Source organism: Camelus bactrianus, chromosome 3 (assembly GCF_048773025.1).
Source record: "Camelus bactrianus isolate YW-2024 breed Bactrian camel chromosome 3, ASM4877302v1, whole genome shotgun sequence".
Taxonomy (NCBI): domain Eukaryota; kingdom Metazoa; phylum Chordata; class Mammalia; order Artiodactyla; family Camelidae; genus Camelus; species Camelus bactrianus.
This window is the reverse complement of record NC_133541.1, coordinates 44,612,236-44,639,615: the sequence shown is the minus strand read 5'-3', so window position 1 is coordinate 44,639,615 and position 27,380 is coordinate 44,612,236. Positions and strand designations below refer to the sequence as shown.

Sequence of the window (27,380 nt, the reverse complement as noted above, 5' to 3'; positions counted from 1 at the left end):
CTTGGTATCATGGGAATGGCCTATGAGGCCCAAGAACTGGGTTTGAAACCTGCCTTTGTCAATTGTTCACTCACTCACTCACTCACTCACTCACTCATTCATTCACTTACACAGATTCCTGGGTGTCAGCTAAATACCAGGTACTGGGCTTGATGCTAGAGAGAAAGAGGTGAAGGAAAGACACAGTCTTTGTCTCATGGAGCTTAAAGTCCTGGAGCTGGAAAATGTAAAAAAATTATACAAATAATTACAAAGCTGTTGTATAATGTTATGTAGTCTGGTGAAAAGGGCAGCTATATTGTTTCTTCTATTCTTTCAGCCAGCTTTACTTGTATTGTGTAGCTAAACTCTAGACTAATTGTTAAGAAATTGTTACAGCCCATATCACGGAATATTTATGATAGCAGATACCCCACATCACCTCTTAGCCTGGGTTCCCTAATCATGATATGACTGTTTTTGCATGTTTGAAAAAACAAACCAAAAATAAAACAAAAGCACTTGTGAAGAAGATGGCTGTTCACGGTAAAATCTAACGGGAAGCTTTGCCCTTGGATTCCCCTGATCTGAATGGGACTAGCAAAAATCTTGCCCCTATCATTTATAACCCACGTGGTGGTAACACAAGGGGAAAGCAATTAAGTGGTAATTAACTGTGCACCGTTCATCAGCTTGTAGTAGAAATGGACCTCAGAATACTTGGCCAAAGCACAAACACAAGTGGACTGATGACAACTTGAACCTTTTGTGTGGACTTTGTGCACACTGATCCTGGGTGATGGAATCGCTTTTTCAATTTTATGCTATTGCCCTTGGGTAGAAATTAGTTAAGTACATAATTTAGCATATTACCATTTCCTAGGTGGGGGGATTGACCTCTGAAAAGCATTTGCTTTGCACCTCCTGGCAGATGTACAAATGCAGCCTGTTGGGCACCCATTTCTGAACAGTTCAGACTGAGCGAGTGTGGTGAAGACTTGAGAGAGGGACAAAAGGGAAGGGATATCTCTGAAAAACAGCCCTCTGCTTTTCAAGGCTCTGAAGGATAGGGCCATTTGAAAGCACATATGGCTACATTTCTACTCCTTCGGGGTTGAACTTCCTAGGAGAATGGAGTTTGATTTGGGCAGCAAAGGGAAGAGGAAGAAGATTCACACAAAGAAATTCTCTGCTTTATGGACTTTGCTTGGCGTGGGGCCACAGTAGCCCCTGTCCCGTCCAAAGCTTTCATTCATGGGAACAGGGGAGGACCCACGGCAGGTAGTATGATATTCCTTCATGGAGTCCTCTCTCTATCTCCCTCACATGTACACCTTGTACACACGAAGGCATACAGAGTCCAATCCACAACTGTTTACATCTTAGCTCGTGTTCATTCTACCACTCACACAAGACAGATACCATTCTATACATTTCCAAAATAACATAACTATTCATGTATTCCTGAAACACACCTATGAACTTGTAAGGCCAAGTAATACTCCCCTGTCCCTCATGTTCAGTGACTAGACCTAACTCTGCTAATGTGGATGGACAAAACAAAAACCTTGGATGCTGGACCTGCAGTTCCGTGCTTTCTGTCAGCTCACAAAATCTCTGCAGAATTTTGATCATGTTGTATCCTCTCTGGCTGAAAGCTCTTAAGACAGGAGAGATCGATATCAATTTCAAGGGTTTTCAATTCCAGAACATATGTGCGGACCTCATAGTTGCCCTCCTTTACTGATGGCACTGGCTTAACGCTGGGCACCCCTTCGCACTCCAGTCACTGCTTATTGCCTTTGTAGAACTTATCCCAATCAGAAATTATCTTGCTTATGCACTTGCTAACGAGTTTATTTTTTACCTGCCCCAACCCCACTCTCATCTTCCGTCTCCAAACTGGATATGTAAAGTCTGTGAGGCCAGGAACTTTATCTGCTTTATTCAATTCTATAAACCCAGAATCAAGGACGCAGCCTTACACATCATAGGATTTCAATAGATACACAGCATTAAAAAAAAATAGTAACTGTACTACGTATGTTATCTGACTTTCTTCACCACCTTAGCATGGCTAGAGATACTTTCATGTTAGCACATCTTGATTTATTTTATGCTCTTTAGTGGATGGGTAGTATTTCAGAGGAAGGAACTGACATTGTGATTCTTCCCCTTCCTCTACGATATGCCAGTATTTGTATGGGACAGATCCTTTGAAGTAGAAAACTGGGACAAAGTTTATGTATTCACATTTTGTACTTGAATATATATTGCCAAGTGGACCTCTGAAAAGGCCACGCCAATTTACATTTCATTTCCACCAACTGTGAGTGGGAGAATCCATTTCCCCTACGCCTTTACCAGTACTTCATATTATCAATATTTAATTTTCGCTCATTTGTTGGAGAAAAGCAGAATCTCTCATTGAAGTTTTATTATTCATTTCTTTTATTGCTACTGAGATTAAATTTATTTTCATATGTTAACTGGCTACTTGTAATTCTTCTCTTCATTTTTTATTTGTATCATTTACCCATTTGAACAATAGGGCTGTCTGTTTGATTTGTAAGGGTTCGCTCCGTATAGTAGGCACTGCTCTTTCCCACTGCACGTGAAACCGTGAACGACTAGCACCTGAGACCTGGAACGCTAATGAAGGATGGATCGTTGATTACTTTTTCCAGACTGTCTAGGTTTAATGGTTTATTAAAATATTTTGTTCTTCTTGAATTAAATTGGTTATTCATTTGTCCTAGAAAATCATTCACTACCTTTTTAGTAGCATAAAGTTGAATATGGTTTTCTATTGTAACTGTTTCATGTCTCTAATGCTGTGTATCTATGGTGATTTCTTTGTACACCATTGTTTCTTGGGTTCCATATCTTCCCGTTTCTTGAATTAATTTTGCTGGAACATATCCTTGACTAATTGTTTCAGAGGACATCTGTGAACATAAAACTTCTTAGTCTTTTTATTACTGAAAATACTTTTCCTTCTCTCTCTCTGGCTCTCTCTGCTCACATTTAAAGTCTAATTGACTGGGTGTAAAAATGTGTGTTCAAACTAAGTTTCTCTCTGAACTTGGGTGATGCTGTTCCCGTGTTTTCTATCTGCATCCAGCGATGCTTTGTATGTAGCCTGTTTGTGGCTCTTTGAAAACTTTTTGTTTTTAAGCTTTAAATATTTGAGTTATGAAATGGTTCCTAAATATTTCTAGGTATGCGTTCTTTCTAAATTACTCTAAGGATTACGCACCACATTTAACTGTCAGGTTTCTTTCTTCTCTCTTGATCTAGAACAGCACCCTTTTTTCATCTTTCATGACACTGATATTTTTGAATAAAGAGTTCAGGCCAGTTGTTTTATAATCCTTATAAAGCCTTCAATGTAAAATAAACAACCCAAAAATGCTATAAAGGACGTATTGGAACAATTAGGAAAATTTGAATATGGAATATACATATTAAATAGCAGTGTTATATCAAATTGAGTTGAATCATATTTAATCAAAGTTAAATGAAGTTTTTTGGTATAATAATTGTTTTGAGGTTATGTAGGAAAACACTCTTGTTCTTTAGGAGATATATGTTGAAATATTTAGGATAAAGTGTCATTAACATCTGTAACTTACTCTTAAATTGTTCATCAAAAATTATATATATAGTATATATTTATATATAGAAATTATATATAATCTATATGTATAAAACCTGTATTGTATATGTGTGTGTATATATATAAAGAGAGATACACACAGGGAGAGAGGGAAAAAATTATGGCTAAATATTAACAATTAGTGAAACTAGAATATTTGGTTATTCATTGCATTATTCTTACAAGTTTGCCATAGGTGTTTGAAATTTCTCAAAATAAAAAATGGAGAAAATATATGGCAAATGCCAATCAAATGCCAAAAAAAAGGAGTCATATAAAAGGGTGGTCAGTGCCTCACTTTGCAAGATGTGCAGAAATGCAAGAGACTGAGGGAGCATTGTCTTCTAACACTAATTAACTCATCTATTGATTTTTTTATCTGATGGGTAACACTTTCATTCCCAACAAATCTGTTTGCTTCTTTTCTGTTGCAGTGACTGTTTTATGGGTATGATAGACTGAAAATAAGTCTCTCGGAGAATACTGATTACATTAATATTTTAAATTCTTCATCTGTTTCTACTTTAACGTTTGCTCATCAAGTGTGAGTTGTTTGAGTGTTGCCATTTGGTATCTCCCTTTCGGGGTGTTGGTTTTTCTACTCATCCTTGGATATCTGTTCAGCTTTGTCTTTGAGGATCTCTGCCTGTCATCCTCATAAGTATCCTTCTGGTGATGGGAGAAGGGGCAGGATGCGTGGCTGGACCATGTGTGTCTAAAGCTTGTCTGCTGGGTACTTCTTGTCCTGACTGGTAAGTTTACCCAGGCACACGGCCTACTCTTTGGGTCTCGTGTTTGCTTTCAGTTTCCTGTTTACAGCTCCAACTCCGATGAGATATACAGAGCAATTCAGCCTGGGAAAAACCCTGGAGTCACGTGCTCACTTTCTTGTCCTTCTGCAGCTGTCCTTATGGAGTTTTTCACCCTCTGTCCTGCTTTGCTGCCCAGTCCTGACACCCACACCAGGTTTCCTCCTGGGGCAGCAGTGATGGTCTCTGTTAGCGTGGGGCAGCCCAGATTTTCCTGATGCACTTTCAAACATTCATTTCCCTGGCAGCAGTTCCAGAAACCTTTCCCATGATTTGAATTTGTTGATTCCTATTTGAAGTATCTGTGGAATTGATTTCACTTTAAATTTTTTTCAAATTTATTAAAAAAAATTTTTTTAGGGTGAAGTAATTAGGTTTATCGATCTATTTATTTTATTACATGGAGGGACTGGGGATTGAACCCAGGACCTTGTGCATGCTAAGCATGCGCTCTACCACTGAGGCACACCCATCCTCTGCAATTAGTTTCACTTTTGTAGTAAATTTTCTCCTGCATGAATTTCTTTTATTTCTTCATGAGTTTCTTATCGACAGGTGGCTTCTTGTCTTATGTCCACCAATCCAATCCCAATTGTTCTGTAGCTTTGAGAAATCCCTCAGTTTCTGGTTTGTTAAAGTCACCCTTCCTTGTTTCTCAGAGGCATGGAAGACTCTTGTGTCTGCCATCTTGTTTCCTTTTCCTCTCACAATCAGCAGGGGCCGCATGACAGAGTTACAGCAAATGGATTCTGAATAAGACTAGTGTATGCTTCTTCTCGACTGACTTCTAAAAATCCTCCCGTATGAACCCTCATGCTTTCTTTCTCCCCTGACAGATGGATGGATGTAGGAAATGGAGAAAGCAGAGCAGCCCAGCCCGCCGCAGCCCTGGCACGGGGCTGTGATGTGCGTGAATAATGAACTCTTCTTGTCCTCTTCCATTGAGACTTGGTGGTGCTTCACACAGCTGTCACCCCACTCTGACAAACAGAAGAACTAATATGGACTTATTCTTTTCATGATATCTTTTGCTGTTATTCCAAAGGATTTTTAGTAGGAGGGGAAATATATGAATGGGTTCAGTCCGACATCTCTGGACAAGCTTTTTTTCTCCAGTTACACGTCCTCTGTTTTAACAACAGATGCAGAGTGAAAGCAGTTCCTTTGCTTAGTCACTAGTTATTAATTTAACCTGGACTCTGCTCCAGGCACTGTACTAAATGCTGGAGGTACAATGGTGAACACACTCCAGGTGATCAACTTTCGAGGGGACAACAGACAACCAATTGGGCAGCTACCCCTCCGTGTAATGCAGGCCATCGTCAGTGTCATGGAGGTGCCTGGTGGACACACCGGGTGGGCAGAGACCCAGCCTTGGAAGGCCAGGGAAGCTTTTTGTAGGAAGTCTCACAGGTATAATTCAAAGAAAGCATAGGGATGGACCAGGGAAAAAAAGGACGGTTTTGGGGTGGGGAGGGTGGGCAACATGGTTCAGGCAGAGAGAACAACTGGAAAGAACTTTCGAATTCCGGTTCCTCAAAGTGGTTCAAGATGCCTTGATTGTGGCAGGCAGGGCCTGGGGGGCAGGTGAGGCGGCGGTGGCTGGTGAGAGGTGAGGCTGGAGAGGTTTGCAGGGTCCGTTCACAGATGTTCCTCTGAGCCACATTAAAAAGTCAGCAGGGGGCGCCCTGCTAACCCGGATGGTGGCCGATTTAAGTTCTGCCTCCCCAGGGTGCCCGTTGTCCTTAGAACGCAGCACCTGTTTCTAACATCAGGTGGGCTCTCTGCCCTGACCTCGGGAAAGCGGTGGAGCTGCTTCCAGATGGTAACTTCAAGTCACAGTTTTACTTTGCCCAAAAGTGAATATGCACTTAAAGTCATTTTTTATTATGAAATAAAAAACTCTGTCTCCTGCAAAATCAATTTCAGGTCTCAGTGAACAAATATTTTCTCGGGGAGGGGACGGGGGCTAGGGGAGAGCCTGTAGAGCACCTTGAAATCACACCACGCTGGCTCATCGCTGTTGGGAACCAGGACATCAAAAATCTGGCCTCTTTCCTCAGGGCCTCGCAAAGCTTTTTTGCCTTCAGCTCCTTTGGGATTTCCAAGTATTTTTAGCCTGTTTGTGGATAATATAATAGGCATGTTTGAGGAAAAGTTAAGGGAAACCACCCATGAAGCACATACCAGTTTGGAAGGCTGGTTATTCTTATATTCGTGAGAAATGGTCAGTTGTTCAAGAGGAACGAAAACACATCTGCTTGCTGGGCAGCCTCAAGCTCCACAGAGCTCCCCCCGCCTCAGAAGTCCTAGGCACTGGCCCAGAAGATTGGGCTGGGGTCCTTTATTTAGAGTGGGGCATCCTTTATCACACTTCGCTCTGGAGACCTCTTTCCTCCTCCCGATCTCCTCTCTCCCACCCTCTTTCTTCTCTGTTCGCACTTTCCTCTCTCCCCTTCCCTTTCCCCCTCCTCTTGCTTTCCTGCCTGTCTTGAGGCTACAGTAACTCTGGGAAGTGTTGCCACAGACAGTGTCTCTTTGGGGGCCCTGAATTTGGCCTCTAGTGTCCAGAAGAGTCAATTTTCTCCATTTACTTCAATATCCCTAGGAATCAAAACAAAACAAACGAATCTTCTTGGAGCTAATATTACAGCACTAAACTGTCACTTCCTTGATGACAGGGGCACATTTCCTATGTCCTCTGTACTCCTGACACATGACCTGCTCTGATACTATGGGCAGGGACGGCCCCCCAGGACAGCTTTCAGGCCGACTGTGAACAGCAAAAGGGACACAGCTTACACGAGACACGTGGAAGTTCGTCCACACAATCACTCACTCTCACCCATTTTCGTAACTGGTGGGAGCTTGTAACTCCATGCACTGTGGAAAGGACACGGGAAATGTAGGCTGCTTGCTAAGCAGTCCACTTTTACTCTCACGTTTCCAAAAAGCATGTAATTTAAATAGAAACAAGTCATATTAATTCAGTTAGTTGTTTACCTATATTTAAAAATAGTTTCAAAGGCTCTTGTATGTTAGAGTAAGAAGATATTCACAGTGCCCTAAAACACGTAGTGGAAAATGATATTTATACCATAAACAGAGCTCCATTCTTGCCCAAACACTGGGAAAGAAACACTTTCCAGTTCAGAAGGGAAACAGAGCTGTCTCCCTCCCCCTACTGCCCTGCCTCCTTCTCTGTGCTCCTTGTGACGCTGTCGTCCTATCACTGCACCAGAGCAGGAGCCGCCCTGGGGGTTCCGTTAGCTGTGTGAGGAAGCAGGTGCACAGGGGCCCCGTGCAGCACAGGAGGAGAGCAGACAACGCAAACACATTTAGGGGAGGTCCCACTGAGGCTTTTACTGATCCATTTCCGGCCCCTAAGGTAGTGCAGAACAATGTACAGTTTACTTAGCAGTTAACTAATTTCAACTTTTCCTGAATGGGTACCATGGCTAAAAAATGCTCTCTTTGGATCACATGAATGCTGCATTTTTACTGCATATAATTATTTCCTAGTTAGAATTAAATTTCTTTACCCAAAGTGAAATATTTTATAAATAATTAAATGGGAGGGGAGGGTATAGCTTAGGGGTAAAACACAAGGTCCTGGGTTCAGTCCTCAGTACCTCCAGTAAGAAACAAATAAATAAATAAATCTAATTACCTTCCCTCATCCCCCAAAATAAAAAATAAAAAAATGTTTAAAATGTTTAAATAAATAAATCATTAAATGATCTATGGAGTGAAGTTTCCCTCCCTTCTTAGATAACACTCTGAACTTAGTGTTATTTTGGTAAGAAATTAAATACACAATGAATTTTAGCCATGAAACATGGTGTTTTGAAATATGCACACTAATCATTAAGTATGTTGAATCTGCAGATAAAATTTGGCCCATTGTGCTAGCATCTTTTATTTTTCCATTTGATATGTTCTCTTGACTTCCTCCAGTGTAGCTCAGTGGGAAATGGTCTGGTGTAGTGGAATAATCACCAACTTTGCAGTTGGATTAATGTGCTATATGACCTTGGACAAGTTACCTCTTTGAGCCTCAGGTTCTTCATCTGTAAAATGGGGGAAATAATACTTGAGGATAAAAAGAGATAACATGTATAAAGCACCCCGCAAGTAGAAAGTACACAGTAAGTGGAAGCTATTCTCATTGCTATTACCCTCAGCTGACAACTACTTTGGCAAAAGGTGATGGATATGGTGTCTGGCTCACTGGTTGGGATGTGAAGACATGGAGACACAGTAAAAGGTGGTGTTAGATTGCCCTCAGATTCCAGAAGTTGGTTATGTTTATATTCTGCAAATAGTACAAGCATTTTCTGTGTCTTGGGTTCTTAGCATTAGATATCAGTGTTTATGAAGTTGTTTCCTTCTTGTCATTCAAATCTTAGATTACATTCTGTCTCCTCAGAGAGCATTGACCAACCCTTCTAAAGTAGCCACCCAGTCTTGGTCACTTTCTGTTACATTACCTATTCCATTTTAACTATCGACATTGTAATTGCTAGTGTTTGGGATTTTTAGAATTTCCCCCCACCCACCCACTATTTCTCTGCACTAGACAATATACTCCACAAGAACAGGGATCTTGTCAGCTCTGATCGTTGCAGTCTCCCAGCACCTAGGACAGTGCCTTATATTTAATAGTTGCTCAATAAATATTTGTTCAAAGAACAAATGCATGTTTCTACTCATAGTCTATTTTAAGATTTATTCTGCTTCATTTCTTCTAACCTTCTGTTCTATTTTAGTATTAATTGCCTCATTACATTGACAAATAAGGTCTTTACTTGGGGCTCTATTCTATTTCTGTCTTTATATTGCTTGTTTCTTTTATTGGTGTGGGTCATTTCCTTTACATTTCTTAATAGGAAGCTAAATACAGTGAAGTAAAGACTTCTCTCACATTCTCTTTGTTGTCTTGAGTTTATCCTGTATTTTGCTGGATGGTGGTTCATTAATTTATTATTAGAGCATCTTGAGCTCTCAGCTCTCACTAGATTTTAAATTAAGATTTTTCAACTCAGCATTTCTCTCTTCTCTCCATTTTGTGATTACATTTCCACTGTTCTCTCTCTCTCTCTCTCCTGGTGGCACATTGCAGGGGAAGAACCCATCTTATCTTAGGGGGAAGCAAGGGAGGATGGTATACCTCAAAGGACGTGGGGACAATCTGGCTGTAAATGATAGCAGATGGTGGGGCAGAGTCAGGGAAGACCCTTGACAGGGCTCAGAGAGATGAGAATCAAGCTGGAAAGAGCAAGTTCACACGTGAAGAGGGGCTGCCCTGGAGTGTTCCATCATCTCTGCTCCTTTCAGAACAGGAATATTGTCAAAACTGATTGACTGCTGGGAGACTGTGGGAGAGGGGAAAGCCATGGTCAAAATAGCAGGATCATTCAACCGCCTTAGAAACCTGGCTCCACTTTCTGCCAATGGAGTGAACAAAACCTGCAATCTTATTTCATCTAGTGTCAGGAAACAGGCACTAATGGTCAGTGTGATATATGGATTCAGTTATGTGAAACGATTTCCTACCTAAACTAACTGTGAAGAAGTGAGAGCAACTATTTTTCACTATAAACATAGAAATTAGACTCTGTCAAGTAATGGTCCAATGTACAACTTAAAGCGTTAGAATATGAAATTACAAAATGCCTGAAATTATTCCCATCTGTCATTTTCTTGAAACAAATGAAACAGTTTTTCAGAATCACATTCTACACAGTATAATCCAATAGCCTTTCTTAAATGTGGATTTTTCCCTCATATTACTGTAATTTAATTTTGTTGGCCATGAAATAAGAAAATCATCTTAGTACTGTTTGTCTTCATACTTTTTTGGCAATAGCATGACCTTATAAAGTATAAAAGATTTCCAAGTAGACTGTACCAGTCAGACTTATGGGACAACAACAATTCAGAAGCATGGTGCATGGAAGAAGCATGAAGATTCACTGAAGATATTGTTAAGGACTAAGGATATTTAAAATTTGCTTAACTGAGAGAGCAGGATAATTTTCATTATTAAATTCAAGCTCACTCCAGGAGCTTTAAAATTATTCAAGGCTTATTTTTTCCCAGAAACAAACCATACTCTTCACCCCTGAAGTAACCTTGTGTGCCATTTTTCTCCAAAAAGCAAACGAATAACTACTCAATACAATAGTAAAACTAAATGTGATATACAATACTTTCTGGGCTTCTGGTGGCTAATTTGAAATAAAAATAAATTAAAAGTACAGATAACTGCAAAACAACTTGGCTTCAGGATCCAATCGCAATGAAAAATGGACTCTCATATTAGTGCCAAACTTAATGACTCAATTACAATTCCTTCTTTTCCCCTCAATGAAACAGAATGAGTAAAGAAGAGAGAAATGGCCAATGTGTAACCCTCACACTGAGGAAGAAGCAATTAGCCAACCTAAAAGTTATCAAAAGACCAGTTTTTATCATAGCGTTAAAATAAACACACTGGAAAGAGATTTGAAGCAGAAAGAGATTTCGAGTGTTACAGACTAGAATGGAAATCACTATTTCCCTAAGACTCTGAGGACATGTATACAGTTGTCCCTCAGGGTCTCTAAAAGGTTGGTTCCAGGACCTGCCACAGACACCAAAATCTGAGATGCTCAAGTCTTAGTCGGCTCTCTGTATCTGTAGTTCCGCATCCATGGATTCAAACCACCATAGATTGTAAGCAGAGTACGTGATCTGTGGTTGGTTGAATCTGGAAGGGCCAACTGTATTTGATTTCTTGAAGGGACTTAGTGAGTTCTTCCCTAGCCCAAGGCCACACCAGAGATACCACTGTTTGGATAAAGAGAGGATTACTCAGCATCTTAAATCTTGATAGACAGACTTCTTTCTAGTGGTGATAAAACAAGAAAGCATACAACAAAGTTGAAAGCATGTACTTAGGTGCGTAAAGGATAGCCAGATAAGGGCTTGGAAATTTCCATTTTTATTCCTATGATGGAATGATTTCCTTTTGTTTCAAAGGGTAGCACAATAGTTCTCCATCCTCACTGTGTTTCAGAATCACCATGAGTGCCCTCAGATTCTGATTCATTTGGATTTGGTCCTCTGCAGGATCCATGAGTCTGCATGTTTACTCAGTATCCTGGATAATTTTGAAGCAGATTGTCTAAGGATTTACACTTTAAGTAGTAATGATTTTAGAGTAAAATAGAAATACAAGGAGACTTAATCCCACAAAGGGGAGAAATCAAAGATATTGCCAGGTATATTCTTTTCAGAATTGTACAGAGAGGGTTAGGTGCTGAGTGAGGAACAGGGGTTTATCATTTTTAAGAGAATAGGCAGGTGAGGACACAGATCAGAGACTGACAATGAAGACAGGAGGCTGCGCAGACCAAATGAGCTGATCACAGTTAAGAGTTGATGTGCTTTTTGTTTGTGTGGTCAAGACCAAATACGATAAAGAAAAAAGCTGGATGAGGGAATCCCTTTTACTTTTAAACAGAGAGCTAGCAGAGAAGAATCTTCCTTTCAAATGTCATTTGTGAAAAGACAAAAAATAGGAGTGGGTGGCAGGAGACCAGGTGAAAAACCGAGGGGTTAGAGAGAGAGGAGGGGTGGAGGTCACTGGGTGTTGAGGACAATCATCAAGGGAGATTCCAGGGGCAACATGGGAATGAAATACTGCAAGTGTAGCCAGTGCAGAACTGGGGGAAAACGACGCATACCCAGTCGATTCAACCATGATTAAAAAGAATGAAAATTCTACTCTCTATGCGTGTTCACGTGTGAATGCACGTGTGTGGGTGGGGGGCCGTGCATGAGAACGGAGAGGACAAGTAAAGACATCAGGCTGTGACAGTTGTTTGGGTGTCATCAGTGCCTCTGAGTATTCAATTTAGTGTTCAGGCATCCGGAGTGTCAAGGGGATAATCTCTCCAAACATGAAGTAAAGATGGAAACTGTGGAAGTTCAGGCTTCAGAAGGAAAAAGGAAAAAGAAGTAATCTTTCTCTGTGGAGAAAATGTTCTCTCTTGGAGCGATGCTGCATAATCTTAGTTTTAGTTTTGTCTGGTGCACACATATGTGCGTACACAAGCTCTGAATTTTGCAGGTACTTTGTCATGTCACTTAGTTCCTCCTCGATTGCACACTCATTTGATTTCAAATCTCTACGTTAGTTGCTTCTTCACCTGAAAGGCCTTTCTTTTTCCTTCCTTACCTGAACCCTATCTTCACAACCTTTTCTACAAGGTTTTTCCTGAATATTACAGAGTTTACTGACCCTTTCTGTCTCTGAATTTAAATCATAGACAAAGATTACCTCTGTGCATCCCCCTGTTTCTTGAGCTCAAGCACAAAATGTTTGCATTCATGAGTTCCCCCCCAAAATAAGTTATTTGATGAACTAATAAAGAAAATACAGATTGAATGAATCCCAGTGACAGAAACTTTTGGCTTCCTCCCCAGCATCCATTCCATTCCACCCTCTCCCATCATGTAATAGCCACTGGTTGGGTGGAGGTGACTCCTCTTCTAGCTCCACAAATGGGCCTAAACCAATCAGTATAATTCCATACCTCTGGCTATAGTGATTGGCTCAAGTGTAGACCCATGGTCTGACCTGTTCCAGTCAGAATGAGGCGCAAGACATTTGCTAGTCTCTTATGGGAGAAATTCTCTCTGTGCATGCGTATGTGATGGCTGAAACTGTCGGAATCAGTTTGCTAACGTAGGGAAAGGCAGTTTGAGGGTAAAGTCGACACTCAGGAGAAGGCAGAGCATCACTCATGAAGGGAGTCAGAAGTCTGATCAAACCATGCAGAAGCCACTGCCACCTCTGGAGGTTTCGGTCGTTTGAGGCAATATAATCCCTTTATAGTTTAAGCCAAGGAATGAGATTTTTCTATTACTCATATGCCTCCCTATTGTTTGTTGAGTTCCCCCTGTTTTTATATCTTTGGGACACAATACATGTCTTACAATATTTGTCTTCTTGCAACCTAATATATTTAGGGAAATAGCAGCAATCTTGGAGATTATTTACTACCCTAGTAAGATCATTATGTATTTTTGTTGCTCATGCTGATTCTAACCAAAGTCATGTTCACAAGGGATAAAATGGTACATTTGAGAACTGTTTCTACCACAGTTTCTGTTCAAGAGGATCAGTGTTCTTAAGCACTTTGAAAGTCCTGAGATAGACTTCTTTTATTCATTTATATCACACATTTCCTGGACATTTATATCCATTCTAATTGTGTGTCAGTAGACATATGGTACACATAGGCCTTTGCAAAAGATGAGCTTTTGTTTTTCTCAGTGTTTATGGCAAGATATTAAACGTAGATACCTTTTCGATGAAATTGAAGAGACCCCAGCAGACATATGGATTTTAGCATCTCCGTTGTGTACATTTCCAAGCAGCATTGCAGCTGAATGTAGAGCCGACAGATTTCTGGATGGATCTCACCATCTTCCGGGCTGCAACAGAATGAAAAAGAAGAGCTGTGAACAGTCTCAAGATTTCACTCATCAGCCATTTGTCTCGGCTCTGAGAGGGGAAAATGCTCACTGAAGATTCCTTAAAGCCTTGGGTCTAAAATAGAGGATTTCTTGCTTTCAAAGCAATGATCAATGTCACAGTTCTTACATAAGTGTCTTTCTGTCTAACAGCTCTTAATATTTTTCCCCTTCAGCAGCAGATTTCTGCTGGGAGCTTAAGATTATAAATGTTTTAAGTAATTGAAAATATCAAACATTTCAATTTAACTTGGAACAAATTTCCAAAATATATTTAAACCATAAGACTATTCTTGCCTGCAAAAAGAGATTAAAAACCCTTATTTTTAGAGAAACTAATGAAGAACTATTCAATTACCATTTATAAGATAGCTCTTTAATATTAAAGGCCTAGCATAATATGGTTAGAGAGCCCAGATAACAAATTATTTTTATCAAGGTCTTTTGTCTCAGTCTAAAGGAATTTCCTTTATTGTTTGCTATGGTTAATTTATGAAAGGCTAAATGTTTTTAATGAAAAATCTATGAAAAAAGAAAAGTAATAAAATTCTAATAATTCTGCTTAACAATCTAAAGCTAAGTAAAGACTAAATTTATGCTCTAAAATTTATTTTAAAGTCCTTGATCCTTTATCTATTAACTATGATAAAATGTACAAATATGATGATAAAACATGGAATAATCACTTTTACTTTTTAAGAGGGGAGAAATTAGTTATTGATAGAACTCTTTCTGTGCAACTAAAATAGTGTGTATTGAATAAAGCAAACTAAATAAAAGGGAAAAACTGAGAGAGAGATTAGACATGGAAGAAGCCTAAAAGTGAACTCTGTCTAATGTCCTGATGTAGTATCTTTACTTCCATCTCCATTCACTTAAAATGCAATGAAATATGACTAAACAACACAGCCTTTGGACTTGAGTCCTTTGTAAAGTGGTCAGTGACAAAAATGTTCAGGGCAATTATTGGGAAAAAAAATGGTGCCTTCATTTTTATGTAAGTTCTGGAATCACCTTCAAAAGAGTTTGCCTTTACACCACACTGTACCATGATAATCAGTTTTCATTTTCAATACTTACTTTGTAGATAAACCAGAGTTTATCTAACAACATGGCTTATATAACACAAGACAATGCTAAATTCTTTGCCTGAGTGTGATGCCTACAAAGTTATTCCACGTCTTTCCTGTGTCAGAACAAAGTGCCTCACAAGAGCTTCACATGCAAAATTCAGCTTTGTCTGAAAAATGAGAGACTACGTTACTTTCTCATTTGTGTCTCATGAGTCCAGCCCTAGGCCAACATTGGAAGCAAGTGTATCTTTGGCGAAGGTCCCAGATTTTCTTTCAGAGCTTCTTCCCACAGGTGCCTTCCACCCTCAAGCTGTCCTCCTGCGCCCTAGAGTCCTCCCCACCAACCCTGCGCCACACACACACACACACACAGCGTCTCATTATTTCATATCATCTTCAGCCTTTCAAAACGCCTCTGCCTGTCTCCTCCCCGCCTCTCATGGCTCTGCTAAACTCTGAAGGAATCGTGGGCATCAGTGGTTCATCTAATAAAAAGTGTTCCTGGTATACTATCTGCTAATACATTGATTTTAATAGAAAAATCTGAAGATAATGTCTTATCGCAAAGGCAGGCTAGTGGGAAAATATTTTAAGGCAGGCTGGTCTTTCCCGTGCTGCTTCATCATCCCCGTCATAGCTGCTTGCTTTCACCTGCGCATAACATTGGCCCTGGTGGCTCATATGCAGATGAAAAAAAAAAAGCTATAATGAGTCTGGTGTGTAGTGTACAGCTGATGAATGGGACAATTAGCCAGTGCAGGATCATTCCAAGCCATGCAGTCTTCTTATTTTCAGAAGTACAAAATATGTGTCTAGTGGCTTGGTTCCAAAAATATGCAAACTTCTTTGCATATATATATATGACATTTTATGTAATTTAAACAAATGATTAAATTACAGATATAGATGACATTTTATATAATTTAAACAAATGATTACTGTAGTAACATATCTTAAAAGCCAATATATACTTTTTTTTTTTTTTACAGTTGTACAGTGAGAGATAAAGCAGTGTATTAAGTGCTTCTGACAAAAGGCAAGTCAGAACAGAGATTAAAATGCCTAATTCATACCATTTCCTTGGGTGCTGTCTTCCTAATGCCTCTGGAACCTATGGAGATTCTAGAAACTTGGAACCGTTTTGCTCTTCCTGTTAGGGAAAGAAACTGAACAGGGGCCACCAGAAATACAATCAGTCTAACAAAAATTAATTGATGCTAAAGTTGTCATAAATTTTCTGGTGAGAAAATTCATACATATGCTCGTAGATTATCCTTTAATATCTTGGAAAATTGAAGTGTAGAGAAAGAAAGGGGCTAGTTAAAGAGCAGTGGAGAAGTTACGATACCTCTTATGTTAGTGTTTCAAATGCCTTGACTGGGTTACACTAGCCTCAGGACTTGTACAATTCATTTCCCCCACGTTAGCACTCTAAGCTGTATTACTGCTACAAATTACCAAAAGCTTATTAAAAGACAAATTGTCAAATGGGTTATAATACGTCTAATGTCATGAGCAGTGGACTGAAATATATTTTTGAGAAGCATTAGGGCATCTAGGTTATTTTCATGACAAGGGAGCAAGAGTTAGAGCCTGGAGAACGGAGAAAAAGTCAAGAAAACAGCGATGTAGAAGCTGGAAACTTCCTGGGGATAAATGGTAAAACCTGAGGAGGATTTTACATGAAAACAAAATTAGGGCTGTAGTCTTCCTCCAGGAACTGAAGCAACTTAGCTTGGAGGTAACTTCACCACACGTTACTGACGCTTAGTCTAAGGCGATTGACTCTTATTAATCAGATTTAGGTCTGTGAGAGTTAACCCTGAGGTGATGCTCATTTAATTCAGTGAAAGAAATTTTGTAAGTTGTGACTAGGTGTGATTATTTATTTTTCCACTGAGCATAAGTCAAGCTCACCTGATCATTTTGATTAATTTAAAAGCCTAAGTATTAATAGAAAATATATCCTAAAGATTAACTTCAATAATATTTCAGTGATTTAGAGCTCAAATTGAGTCCAAAAACATTTAAAATCACTGCCAGATTATGAATCTTTCCATCAGCACCTTAAAGATGAGAATCAGGATTCAGTGTCTTAATCATATGACTTAAGAGACCTGACCTGGTGTAGTAAGGGGGACATGAACACAGACGTTGCCTAAGTCGCCCTTTAGTACTGGAAATGCTCTCTATTGTGGATACTCTTATTTTGTAATTCAAAAGTAATACGAGGAACACCCACCAGAATGGCTAAAATTAAGTAGACTGACAATGTCAAATGTTGCTAATGATGTGAAAAACAGAAGCTCTCCTACATTGTTGGTGGGAGTTAAAATGGTAATACTCCTTTGAAAAAAGTTCTGGATGTTCCTTTTAAAACAAAACATATACCTCTCTAAGACCTGAAAATTCTATTTCTAGGTATTTACGCAAGAGAAATAAAAGCCTATTCACAAAAAGGTCTTTTTAAGAGTATTCATAGTAGTCTTATTTAGAATAACTAAAAACTGGAAATAGCCTGGGTATCTGTCAAGAGGAAAGTGAATAAAGAAACTAGAATACTGCAAATCACCTATACTTCAGTTAAAAAAAAGAAACTAGAACATTCCTATAATGGAATAATACTTGATAATTAAAAGGGGTAAGCTCCAGATACACAAAACAACACGAAAGCCTCTTAAACACATAATCTGGGGTGAGAAAACCCTTATACTGTGTGACTCCACTTATACGAAGTTCTAGGGCGGGTAAAACTCATCCATGATGATAAATACTAGAACTTTGGAGGGGAGGGGCATGGGGAGAGGAGACTTTCTAGGGTGAGGGTAATAGTCCATATCTGGATAGAAGTTTGAGTTACATGGGTGTGCACATTTGGCAAAACTTATTGAATGGTACACTCGATTTGTGCATTTGATTAGATGCAAATTTCACTTAGAAAGAAACCCATAAGCAAATACTGAACCGCACTTAATGATCGGCATGCTGAACAGTTTAGGTATAAAGTTTGCTGATGTCTGCAACTTCAGGAAAATAATTTGGATTGCTGGTTTGATAGAGGGGCGAACATACGGGTAGATATGTAGTAAAGAAAATATAACTTAGCTGTAGACTCTAGGTGGCAGGCATTTACCTGATGTCCCAGAATTTACAATTCCCCGAGAAGTTACATGGCAAACATTGAACAGAACAACTGGAAGCTTTATGACAAGTAAGGTCGAGTTCAGGAGTCAGCACACTGGGGATTTTGGCTATTAAGTGCCTTTGCTCTGCATCTGTCTGCTCTTTTGCCAAGGTTGCCAGATTTTGGCATTCCGTGCAGCTGCTAATAGCTTCTTAAAAACCAGCAAAATATTAGTTATTTTCAATGTCTGTCCTTAATGTAATGGTTTATATATTTAGTTGAAGGCAGCCAGACATAATGAAAGGAAAATGGGTTCCGGAGTCAGAAAACTTTCTTCTAAATACAGACTTTGCTGCTTAGATTTGTGAGTGGTCAAAAAAAAAAAAAAAAAAACCCACTATAACTTATCTGAGACTCAGTTTCCTCCACTGTGAAACATGCATAAAACTATTCACAACTGAAGTATCCCAAGGTTGTCGCAAGGATCCAATGAGATCATGTCCAGGAAAACAAGTAAAAACTGGGAAGGATTGTTGAAGTTGACTGCAATCCATCTAAGCACGGTAAAGTGTTTACTTAGCCTTACGCTTGTATATAGTCTTAGTATTAAAAATTCTCTGCTATTCTGTAACATTATTTGTTTACAGCTCCCAAGTATGGAGCTGAAGGCGACTTTGGTTAAATAAACGTGCCACTAGGCTGAGAAAGAAAGGTGTGACCCCATTGACAACCACTTGGCATTTCACAGACTTCGGCGATGACAGATAAACACTTGAGGTGTGTCAGCTGGCGGAGATGGAAACCAGAGCTCCTGTTGCAGCAAATCTCTCCAAGACTCTCTTTGCAGAATCAATTCTGTTGTTGCTGATTAAGTCAAATGATGAGGAAAGACCCATGAAGCCAAAGGGAATGATACCCTTTGCTTGATTTTTCAGAGCAAATTGCTAGGGAGGAAAGGGATTACTTGACTTACGCAAGGATCCTGAGCTCCAGGGTTTCTCTTTAAATACCTCCGGAGTTTCCTGTCGGAGGAGTTCCACTTACAAGCATGCCCTCGTTTTTGTGCCAAATTCAGTGACAGCTTCAGAGCCCAGCCTTCATGTGGTTTCATGAAGGAGACTTCTCAAGGCAGCTCTGTGAGTTTACACGATCAGTGCACAGTCAGAGGGCAGAGAGCGTGTGTGTGTGTGTGAGTGTGTGTGACCCAGTGATTAGTCTAGGTTTCAAATTCTTAAATGTCATTATAGGGTCTATCCAAGTTCATAACACAGAGCAAATGGCAGGTGTCTACCAAACCACTATAATCTTTTATACTAAAATAAGCCCTGCAAGAGAAAGAGGAACCCAGTTAATCAGAAGAACAGAAACAAGACATTTTTCAGGGTGTCCGTATATATAATAGTTGACTTTCCTCATTGTCTCCGTTTTTCTCATAACCTTTCGCTAGCAAATTTTTATAAAACTTGTGTTTTAGGTAGTAGCCTCCTGCATTTTCGTCACAGCGTGTTGCAGCAAGTTTGTCCCCCACCCCCGGAGCCTTTGAAGAAGTAATTGCAGTGATTCCCCTCACTGCACAGCACATCGCTCATGGGAACACATGGCTTAGTGCCTTGGTCGACCCTGAACACGTATCGGGATCAAACTCTGCCCTGGAGCTATTCGGGTTCAGTCAGAAATGAATCTTGACTTTTATAAAGGGCAAAATGAAACATGTAGTGCAATGGGGTTGTCTTTTGGTGGCAACTTTGTGTCCCTTATGCAAAGTAATGGGCCTCAGAGGGGCAGCCCTTTCATGATTTAGGGCCATATTCTGGTTTTCATCTTCCTGTTGGTTTTCGTTTGCCCTCTGGCCGGACCTTCGACGTGTCCCCGTGACCCAGTTGGGAGAGTTGATAAATACTGGGTAGCATTACCAAGTCATTTTTTTCCCATTTAACAAGTAAAAACTATATTGAAACACATTTAAACACTTAAAAAAATCAATAGCCTTCTATTTCCTGACATTATGATACTTATAATGAAATAAGACTAAAAATATTACTACGGAATTGTAAATCATCTTTTATTTATCTTCAGCGTTACTGGTTAAGGCATTCCTGGGGAGAGCTGGGAATAGGTGGTGACCTTTGTGGCGATTCTTAAGGGCCTTTCTGGGCATTTCCCAGCGGGTTAGAGGTTGATGGCGTTAGTGACCTGCACATCATAACTTTCTTCCTTGATACTTGAAACTCATGCTTATCGATCAAGACAAAACTAGCATTTGCAAAGCAGTATTTCTTCACTTTCCAAAATAACATATCTTATTTTTTCTTGGCCTCTTCTCCCACCGTTCTATCCCTTTTGGCTCGAGAGCCTTTTGGTCTTTCCCTTTTCCCCTCTGATTTCCTCAGTGTTTTTCTCTTTATGGTCTCTGGTTGGGAGTCATATGGGGTTTGGAAATGGCAGTTAGGTCCTGCTTTACCAGGTCTGGTGATTCCGACAGTTAGCAACCCGTGGCTGATGTCAGAGTCTAGGATTCTTGCATCTCTGCTGAGATGACAGTCAAGCACGGTGGGTCACATGGCTACCATGCAGCCCAACCCCACTGACTATAGCTGAGATCAGCTTATTGTATATACAGCATGTACACATTGATGTTTAAATGAAAGAAACATATATGTGTTTCCACATTTTAACTGGAAAATATTTTTTGCCTCAAAAAGCAAGATTTTCAACCTCTAAGGCTCAGTTTTCACCTGACAGCAATGATCTTCAAAGATCAATCATTCATTCATCATGTGTTATACTGGAAAGAATTCAACTCATTAATTTTCATTATATTCAAAGTCTGGGTTATTAATTACAGCAAGCAGTTAATTCCTGCTTTTATCCACCAAAATTTTAGGGCTCAACATATTAAACTGTTGGTTTTTCTAAATCGCATTAAGCCCTGCATTCTTAGTTATGTCATTAAGTGAGACGATGTTGTATCTCTCTTTGGCTAAAGCTCTAGGCCTCATCAGTATTGCCAAATCAATGACATGACTTTAAAACAACCTGAGATAATTGGGCTGACCAAATTTAACTCATTCAATTAATCCAAAAGAGAATTTTTGACTTAAAAAAAAGGAATTTCCTCATTTCATTAAATTGTCACAGCACAAAATGTTGATCAATACTTTAATATCTAATGATAACATTTCAGAGTAGTTATATATACTAATATGTCTCGCTATAGACTAACTCATTGTCAAACTCATTGTGTTTGTGCCTTCCCCTTACATGTGAGAGACTGTTGATCAAGAGTGATGGTCCAAGGGGTGACAAAAGGTCATGAAAGTCCAAGGCATGGCCTGAAATTCTTTGTTTCAGGCTCACAAAAAGATGGAACCAGGAAGGCTCTTTGGGGAGGGTTTAGGAATAGGGTAGAAAGATGGCATGTGTTTATCATATAAATAACAGCGGCAAATACGTAGAGCTTCTTCCAGGCGCAGGAGCTTCAGGGCTGCCAGTTTAGCCCTCTGGCTCATTGTTCAATTTACGTCAAAGATTTTGAGAAGAGTTAGAACTTTTTTAGCATTCTGCAGTCTACTTTTCCAACTTCAGACTCCTACCCAATGCTGGAGGTTCTTTAAATACTCTGCCTAATAGGATTCTGTGATGTTGTTCTGTCTTCCTATTGGCGTGCAATGATCATTTGTATTTTTTGCATAACTCTCAAAAGATGACATTTCATGCCAATATGGAAATGTGCATTTCTGAGACAGATGTAACAGCTATTTTCTACAAAAAAGCAAAAGCTTTATGCAAACAGAAGAGATCAGTATCTATACACATAGAAAATGCCGCATTCTACCATGAGTTTTTTCACTGGACTATAAATTCCTTGAGGCCAGAAAGTTGATCTTATTTACCTCTGTAAGCTCCACCTCTTAACAGATTGTCTGGTACCTAGTAGGTTCTCGGTTAAACCGTTTCCCAGGGCAGCTTTAAAAGGAGCACCTAGATGCTATAAGAGATGGAAGACTGGGATGACAGTGCTGGTCCTGCCATCACCAGCTCCATTTTATGGGGGAGGGAGGGTATAGCTCAGCAGCAGAGGGCGTGCCTAGCATGCACAAGGTCCTGTGTTCAATGCAAGCACCTCCATCAAAGATAAATAAATTAAAACCTAATTACCTTCTAAAATTTAAAAAGTTGAGCAACCAGCTCCATTTCACAATTAGAGATCAATTTCTTAAGAATTTCTTCTCTTGCAGCCTTTGTTTTTCCTTTAAACTGTTTTATAACAGTAATACATATTAACAGACATTTTACACAGATAAGTAAAAAAAGGAAAAGATGATTTATACGAATAACAGAGGTAGCCATTTTTTAAAATTTTTTTAATTTTTAATTTTTTAAACTTAAAAAAAATTAATCAGTTTTTTTTTTTTGGACGGGGTGGTAATTATGTATTTATTTCAATGGAGGTACTGGGGATTGAACCCAGGACCTCATGCATGCTAAGCATGGCAGTCTACCATTGAGTTATACCCTTCCCCCTAGAGGTGGCCTTTATTAACATTTTGGTATATTTCCTTCTGGATTAATATCCCCAAGAGCAAGAAGTTTTATTCATTATTTCTGTTTCCCGAGCACCTAGCAGAATGCCTGGATCATGGAGACTCTCAGTCCATGTTTGCTGAAATGAATCAGACTGAACGCTCAAGGCGGACCGGATATGAGTCCACGTGCTACATGTAGTGTTTGTTCTCAAAGGAGCAAGGCTGGGAACATCAGAGTGGTCAAGTCAGGGAAGGAAGCAACAGTAATCTGACTACTGGAGGAGGAGGGTCCGCTTTGCTGCAGTGGCTCACGTCCTCTCAAGGAAGGAAGAAATATTAACATAAAGACCACCTTCCCACCTCCATATGAAGCATAAGTGGTCCTGCGTCCAACAGTTCGGGGTTTAGCTCTTGATTTCATTATTTTTAACTGTGTGACCTTGGGAAACTTCCTTAACCTCACAGTGCCTCAAAAACTGAATTAGGAAAATAATACTTAATTTACAGCTTTATTAAAAAGATTTAAGTGAAATAATATATGGGAATTATATGGTCATAACAAGCACAAATGAGTGGGGGAAGTGTTCAGGGAGGCAATTCTGCACATGATGCCCAGACATCTTTACAACTTATGGGCTTTTTCCTCCTACTTAATAGTTAATTCAAGTAATATTTATTGATTTCCTGCTATTTAAAAAGAGTGAATCTGGAGGGAAAAAAAAAAAGGAAAGCATTACTTTTTCCAGAGTCCTTTTTTAAGAGTTTATGGAAACTCCCGTTATTATCCTATGGTGTTTTTATTTGAAAATGATATATTGTAAAGTCTCCTCTAAGCCACATTAATTTTTCTGAACACTGACGGAAAACTTGCTGTCTTTTATTGTTTTTTCGATGTGGTTTCATTTTACTGCCATCAGATTTTCAACTAAATGGCTCTGACGTGGAGCTCTACACATAATTCTTTTTTCTTTCTTAATGATGAAGTATAATGTACCATTAGGTGAAGCAGAGTAAAAGAACCCTGCACCCCTGCCAACAGTTAGCTGGAGACCAGAAATAGCTCTTCAAGGAGACAGACATATGGGCAGGAGGAGATAGTGATGAACAAATGTTTAGGTCAGTCTTTCCAATAGAGACATTACTTCTGATTTTCAAATAGTATAAATTATGTAAGATCATTAGCCTTTAGCTAGGAAGAAAAAAAAACATGGTTGTGGGCTACACTATCTAAGGACTCAAGGTAAGAAGACACTCTATTATTTCTTGGCGTTTGATTCAGCATTAGCAAAGTGCAGTACCATAGGATGTTTACTGGATGTTTGCTGGGTGTCAGCTGCCATGCCAAGCACTTACATCTCAGTTAATTCTCCCAGTGAGTCTATGAAGTAGTTCCTATCCTTACCCTTACTTTAGAGATTGAAGGAAATGAGGCATAGAAGAGGTTCAGAAACTTGCTCAAGGTCACGCAAGTAGTAAACACAGTGCTAAGACTCAAACCTGCATTTACGCTTTGAACTGCTTTGTCTTATTACTGGAGCTGAGTGCCTAGGAACCGAACTATATTTATATGTTTGTCACTCACCTCATGCATAGTTATTGAGAGCATGCTCTATGCAAAATACTGTGCTAGGAATGAACTCTTTTTTCTCCCTTTTCTTTGTTGAGCCACTAAATTATTGTAGTTTAAGTCGACCCTACTCATAGTTCCTTCATTTTCCCATTTCTAGTGTGCGATAATATTTTCTGCCCGTCTCAGGGAAATGCATAACACAAAGGGAGCAAACATGTAGAACACAGGAGGCGCGCCAGGCTGGTGCAAGCTGGTATATGTGTGGGAGGGTGGAAAACTGCCAATGAGAACAGGGTGCTCCCTGGCCCCGCAGGGATCCCACCATCTGAGCAGGGCAATGAGAGTGGGGAAAGGGCATGTTACAGACTGGGCACGGGATTCTCTTTCTGGCTCTTTGTGCACTTTTCTGCACCTTCAAAAATGCATACACTGAGCAGGGGATGGGGAGGTGCCATTGGTGCTGTTCATGGATCATCATTATTCTCTCTTTTGCTCAAGGAGAGGTAAAAGGATCCAGCCTGCAGTGCAGAGGTCTCTTTTTACCATTTTCCTGGGAATGTGAGAGTTCTCTGCACAAAAGGAGAAATGAACACTGTAAATTATTTGCAAAGCATTTCAGAAGTGAGCAGTGAGATAAATGTATAAATGCAAGTATACTGACATCGTTGGTAGCTAATGGCTCAGTTGATTTAGACCAGAAGCATTTAAAAATGTTATACTTAGACAAGCAGTCGTCACACTTTGTATTTCATGCATCCCTATAAATAAAAAGATTAAGCATGCTCTCCAACGATATATGTATTTGTCAATTAATCATACATAGATAATGATATTAACATAGTGGGCATTTTAAAAATGTAAAAAATCAGAAAAGGAGACTGTAAAATATAAAGTTATAATATTCTCTTTCAGGTCGTCTTGTTCACACTTTGAAGCCCACAGGCTTAGATCAGAGGTTCTCAAACTTTAATGTGCATTAGAATCACTTGAAAGGCTTTTTAAACTACAGAATGCGGGGCTTTGTCCCTAGAGTCTGGGCTGAGGCCTGATCATTTGATTCCTAGTAAGTTCCCGGCTGATAAAGGAAATACACTTTGAGAAGCAACGGGTTAGCCTAATACAGTCAGATCCTTAGGGAAGGTATACAGCATCCAAAGGAAAGAAGCAATAATGATGGTGGCCAGTGATAAGGCTGATATTTAAAGCAGTCGACCCTAGGGGGTACCCCCAAATCATAACACACAGCCACAGAACTGATTCCATTAAGCAAAAGAGTAGCTTCAGTGAACATCCAAGTACATTCCAGGCACATGGAGACAAAAATGTTTTCAGATAACATTCAGGATACACATTAAGAGAATCTTAGTAAGTAGATCCAAACCCACACTTTAGCTCAAACTTAAGCAGATGGAAGATCATGGGAGGCTCAGGACTACAGTGATACAGCATCCCACGTGGCAGGCACCCCTGAGAAGCCAAGCATTGCTTGGCAGATTCTTCTGAGAGGCTTCCTGGAGGGTGTACATTCGCACTGCAAATCCTATTTGGTTTGTGCTCCAGGTTTTACTGGGCAAGGTTTTATCCCAATTTTAAAAACATCTTGTTTAAAAAGTTTTGCTTCATTTTTCTTTCATTGATTGTCCCTGAACTCACATCCCAACACACAATACTAACTGACATCTTACTGCAAATCAAAGGAAATGTAGCAACATCGACTTTACAAATTAGCATATGAGTTAATAAAGAGCCCCAAATGGTGAGATGGCTGCAAAGTCTCATGTTACCAGCAAGGGCAAGGGAAAGGTTGATAAACTCTGCCTCCTGCTCTGAACAAATCACTTACATGGGTGCTCATTTGGAAGCAATGACAGGGAGAGACAGGAAATGCACAAAGGCACATATCGGCTCACACTACCAATATTCCCAAAATCCATCACAGATACTCAGTATGTCTATAGCTGATGAGAACCGCTTGAAGGATCTGAAGCTGTAGCCTGGACTGGAGCCTGCAGTCTCAGTGCAAAGGTAGAAAGACAGCTCCTGTCTGTCTCTGTGAAGAGCAGAAATCCTGGTTGTGCTTTTGGACCTGCTGCAAAGAGCACGTGTACCAGGTGGGAAGCATCCTTCAGTGGAGTCTAACAGGGAAACTAGAAAAGTTGATTCAGGCCAGACAATGAGAGAATAATAGAAGCCTGGCTGACACTAAGACAGAAGGAGAGGCCCAATGAGGACATATCTGTTTGGATATGAGTGGGGATTTCGTTGCATTCCACTGGTGGAAGGTTACACACACTGGCTTCTAAAACTGCAGTGAAACATGAAATACAGTCATTCTTTCCCAGGGATTTGGGTGGCCAGGAGTTCATTTCTGTTTAATTGTTACACTCCCATTTCTCTCTGTCTTGTTTCTGTTTTCATAAACAGTGTAGCTCCATTTTTTAAAGAATGCCATTCCTTTCCCAAGTTGATTACTTCGACTAGTGTGTGCTTAAGCTACATTTCCAAACATGAATGTGTGAATTTTCCAAGTGATCTACACACATTCATTTCCTGCTACTATGAATTATGAAAGGCAATTTCCGTTGCAATTTAAACATGTCTTCTAATTAAAGATACAAATCTTGAAATGTTTATCTTCTTTCACCATACTATCCTTGCTTACATACACACACACACACACACACACACACACACACACACACAGATTTTTTTAGGTCAAGCATGCAGTGTTCTACAAGAAAGGAACACTGTCAAAAATAATGGCAAGAAGAAAGAAAAATAATCACTCAGTCTACATGGAGCCAAGAGGAAGACTTAGAAAACCAAGAGTAAGATGTTGTAGGGCAATTTTCCCAAGCAGTAAGCAATATTATATTTGTTTGTTCTTTGAAAATGAGAAAATAGCATGACGACAACATTAAAATCATTTTTAGATGAAAAGCAAATTATCCCCCAAATCCCATGTCTTAATGTATCTAAGTGAACTCTTGTGACAAATTTTCACTATTTGGATATTCGCTTTTACACAGTTAAAATAATTGTAGGCCGATACTGTGGTGTTGTTTCTTTTTTTTAACTTATCACACTATCATAAACATTTTCTTATTTTAATTAAT

General features: G+C 39.6%; 1 protein-coding gene across 2 annotated transcripts in view; it reads right to left on the bottom strand.

Moving 5' to 3' along the window:
• Window positions 1–27,380, bottom strand: part of RGS7BP (regulator of G protein signaling 7 binding protein) — a 93,541-nt gene that overhangs the window by 19,763 nt on the left and 46,398 nt on the right. For both annotated transcript variants that reach the window (XM_074358913.1, XM_010949384.3), the window contains exon 3: window positions 13,802–13,932. In XM_074358913.1, coding sequence (XP_074215014.1) covers window positions 13,802–13,932 — 131 coding nt within the window. The remainder of the gene's footprint in view (window positions 1–13,801; window positions 13,933–27,380) is intronic.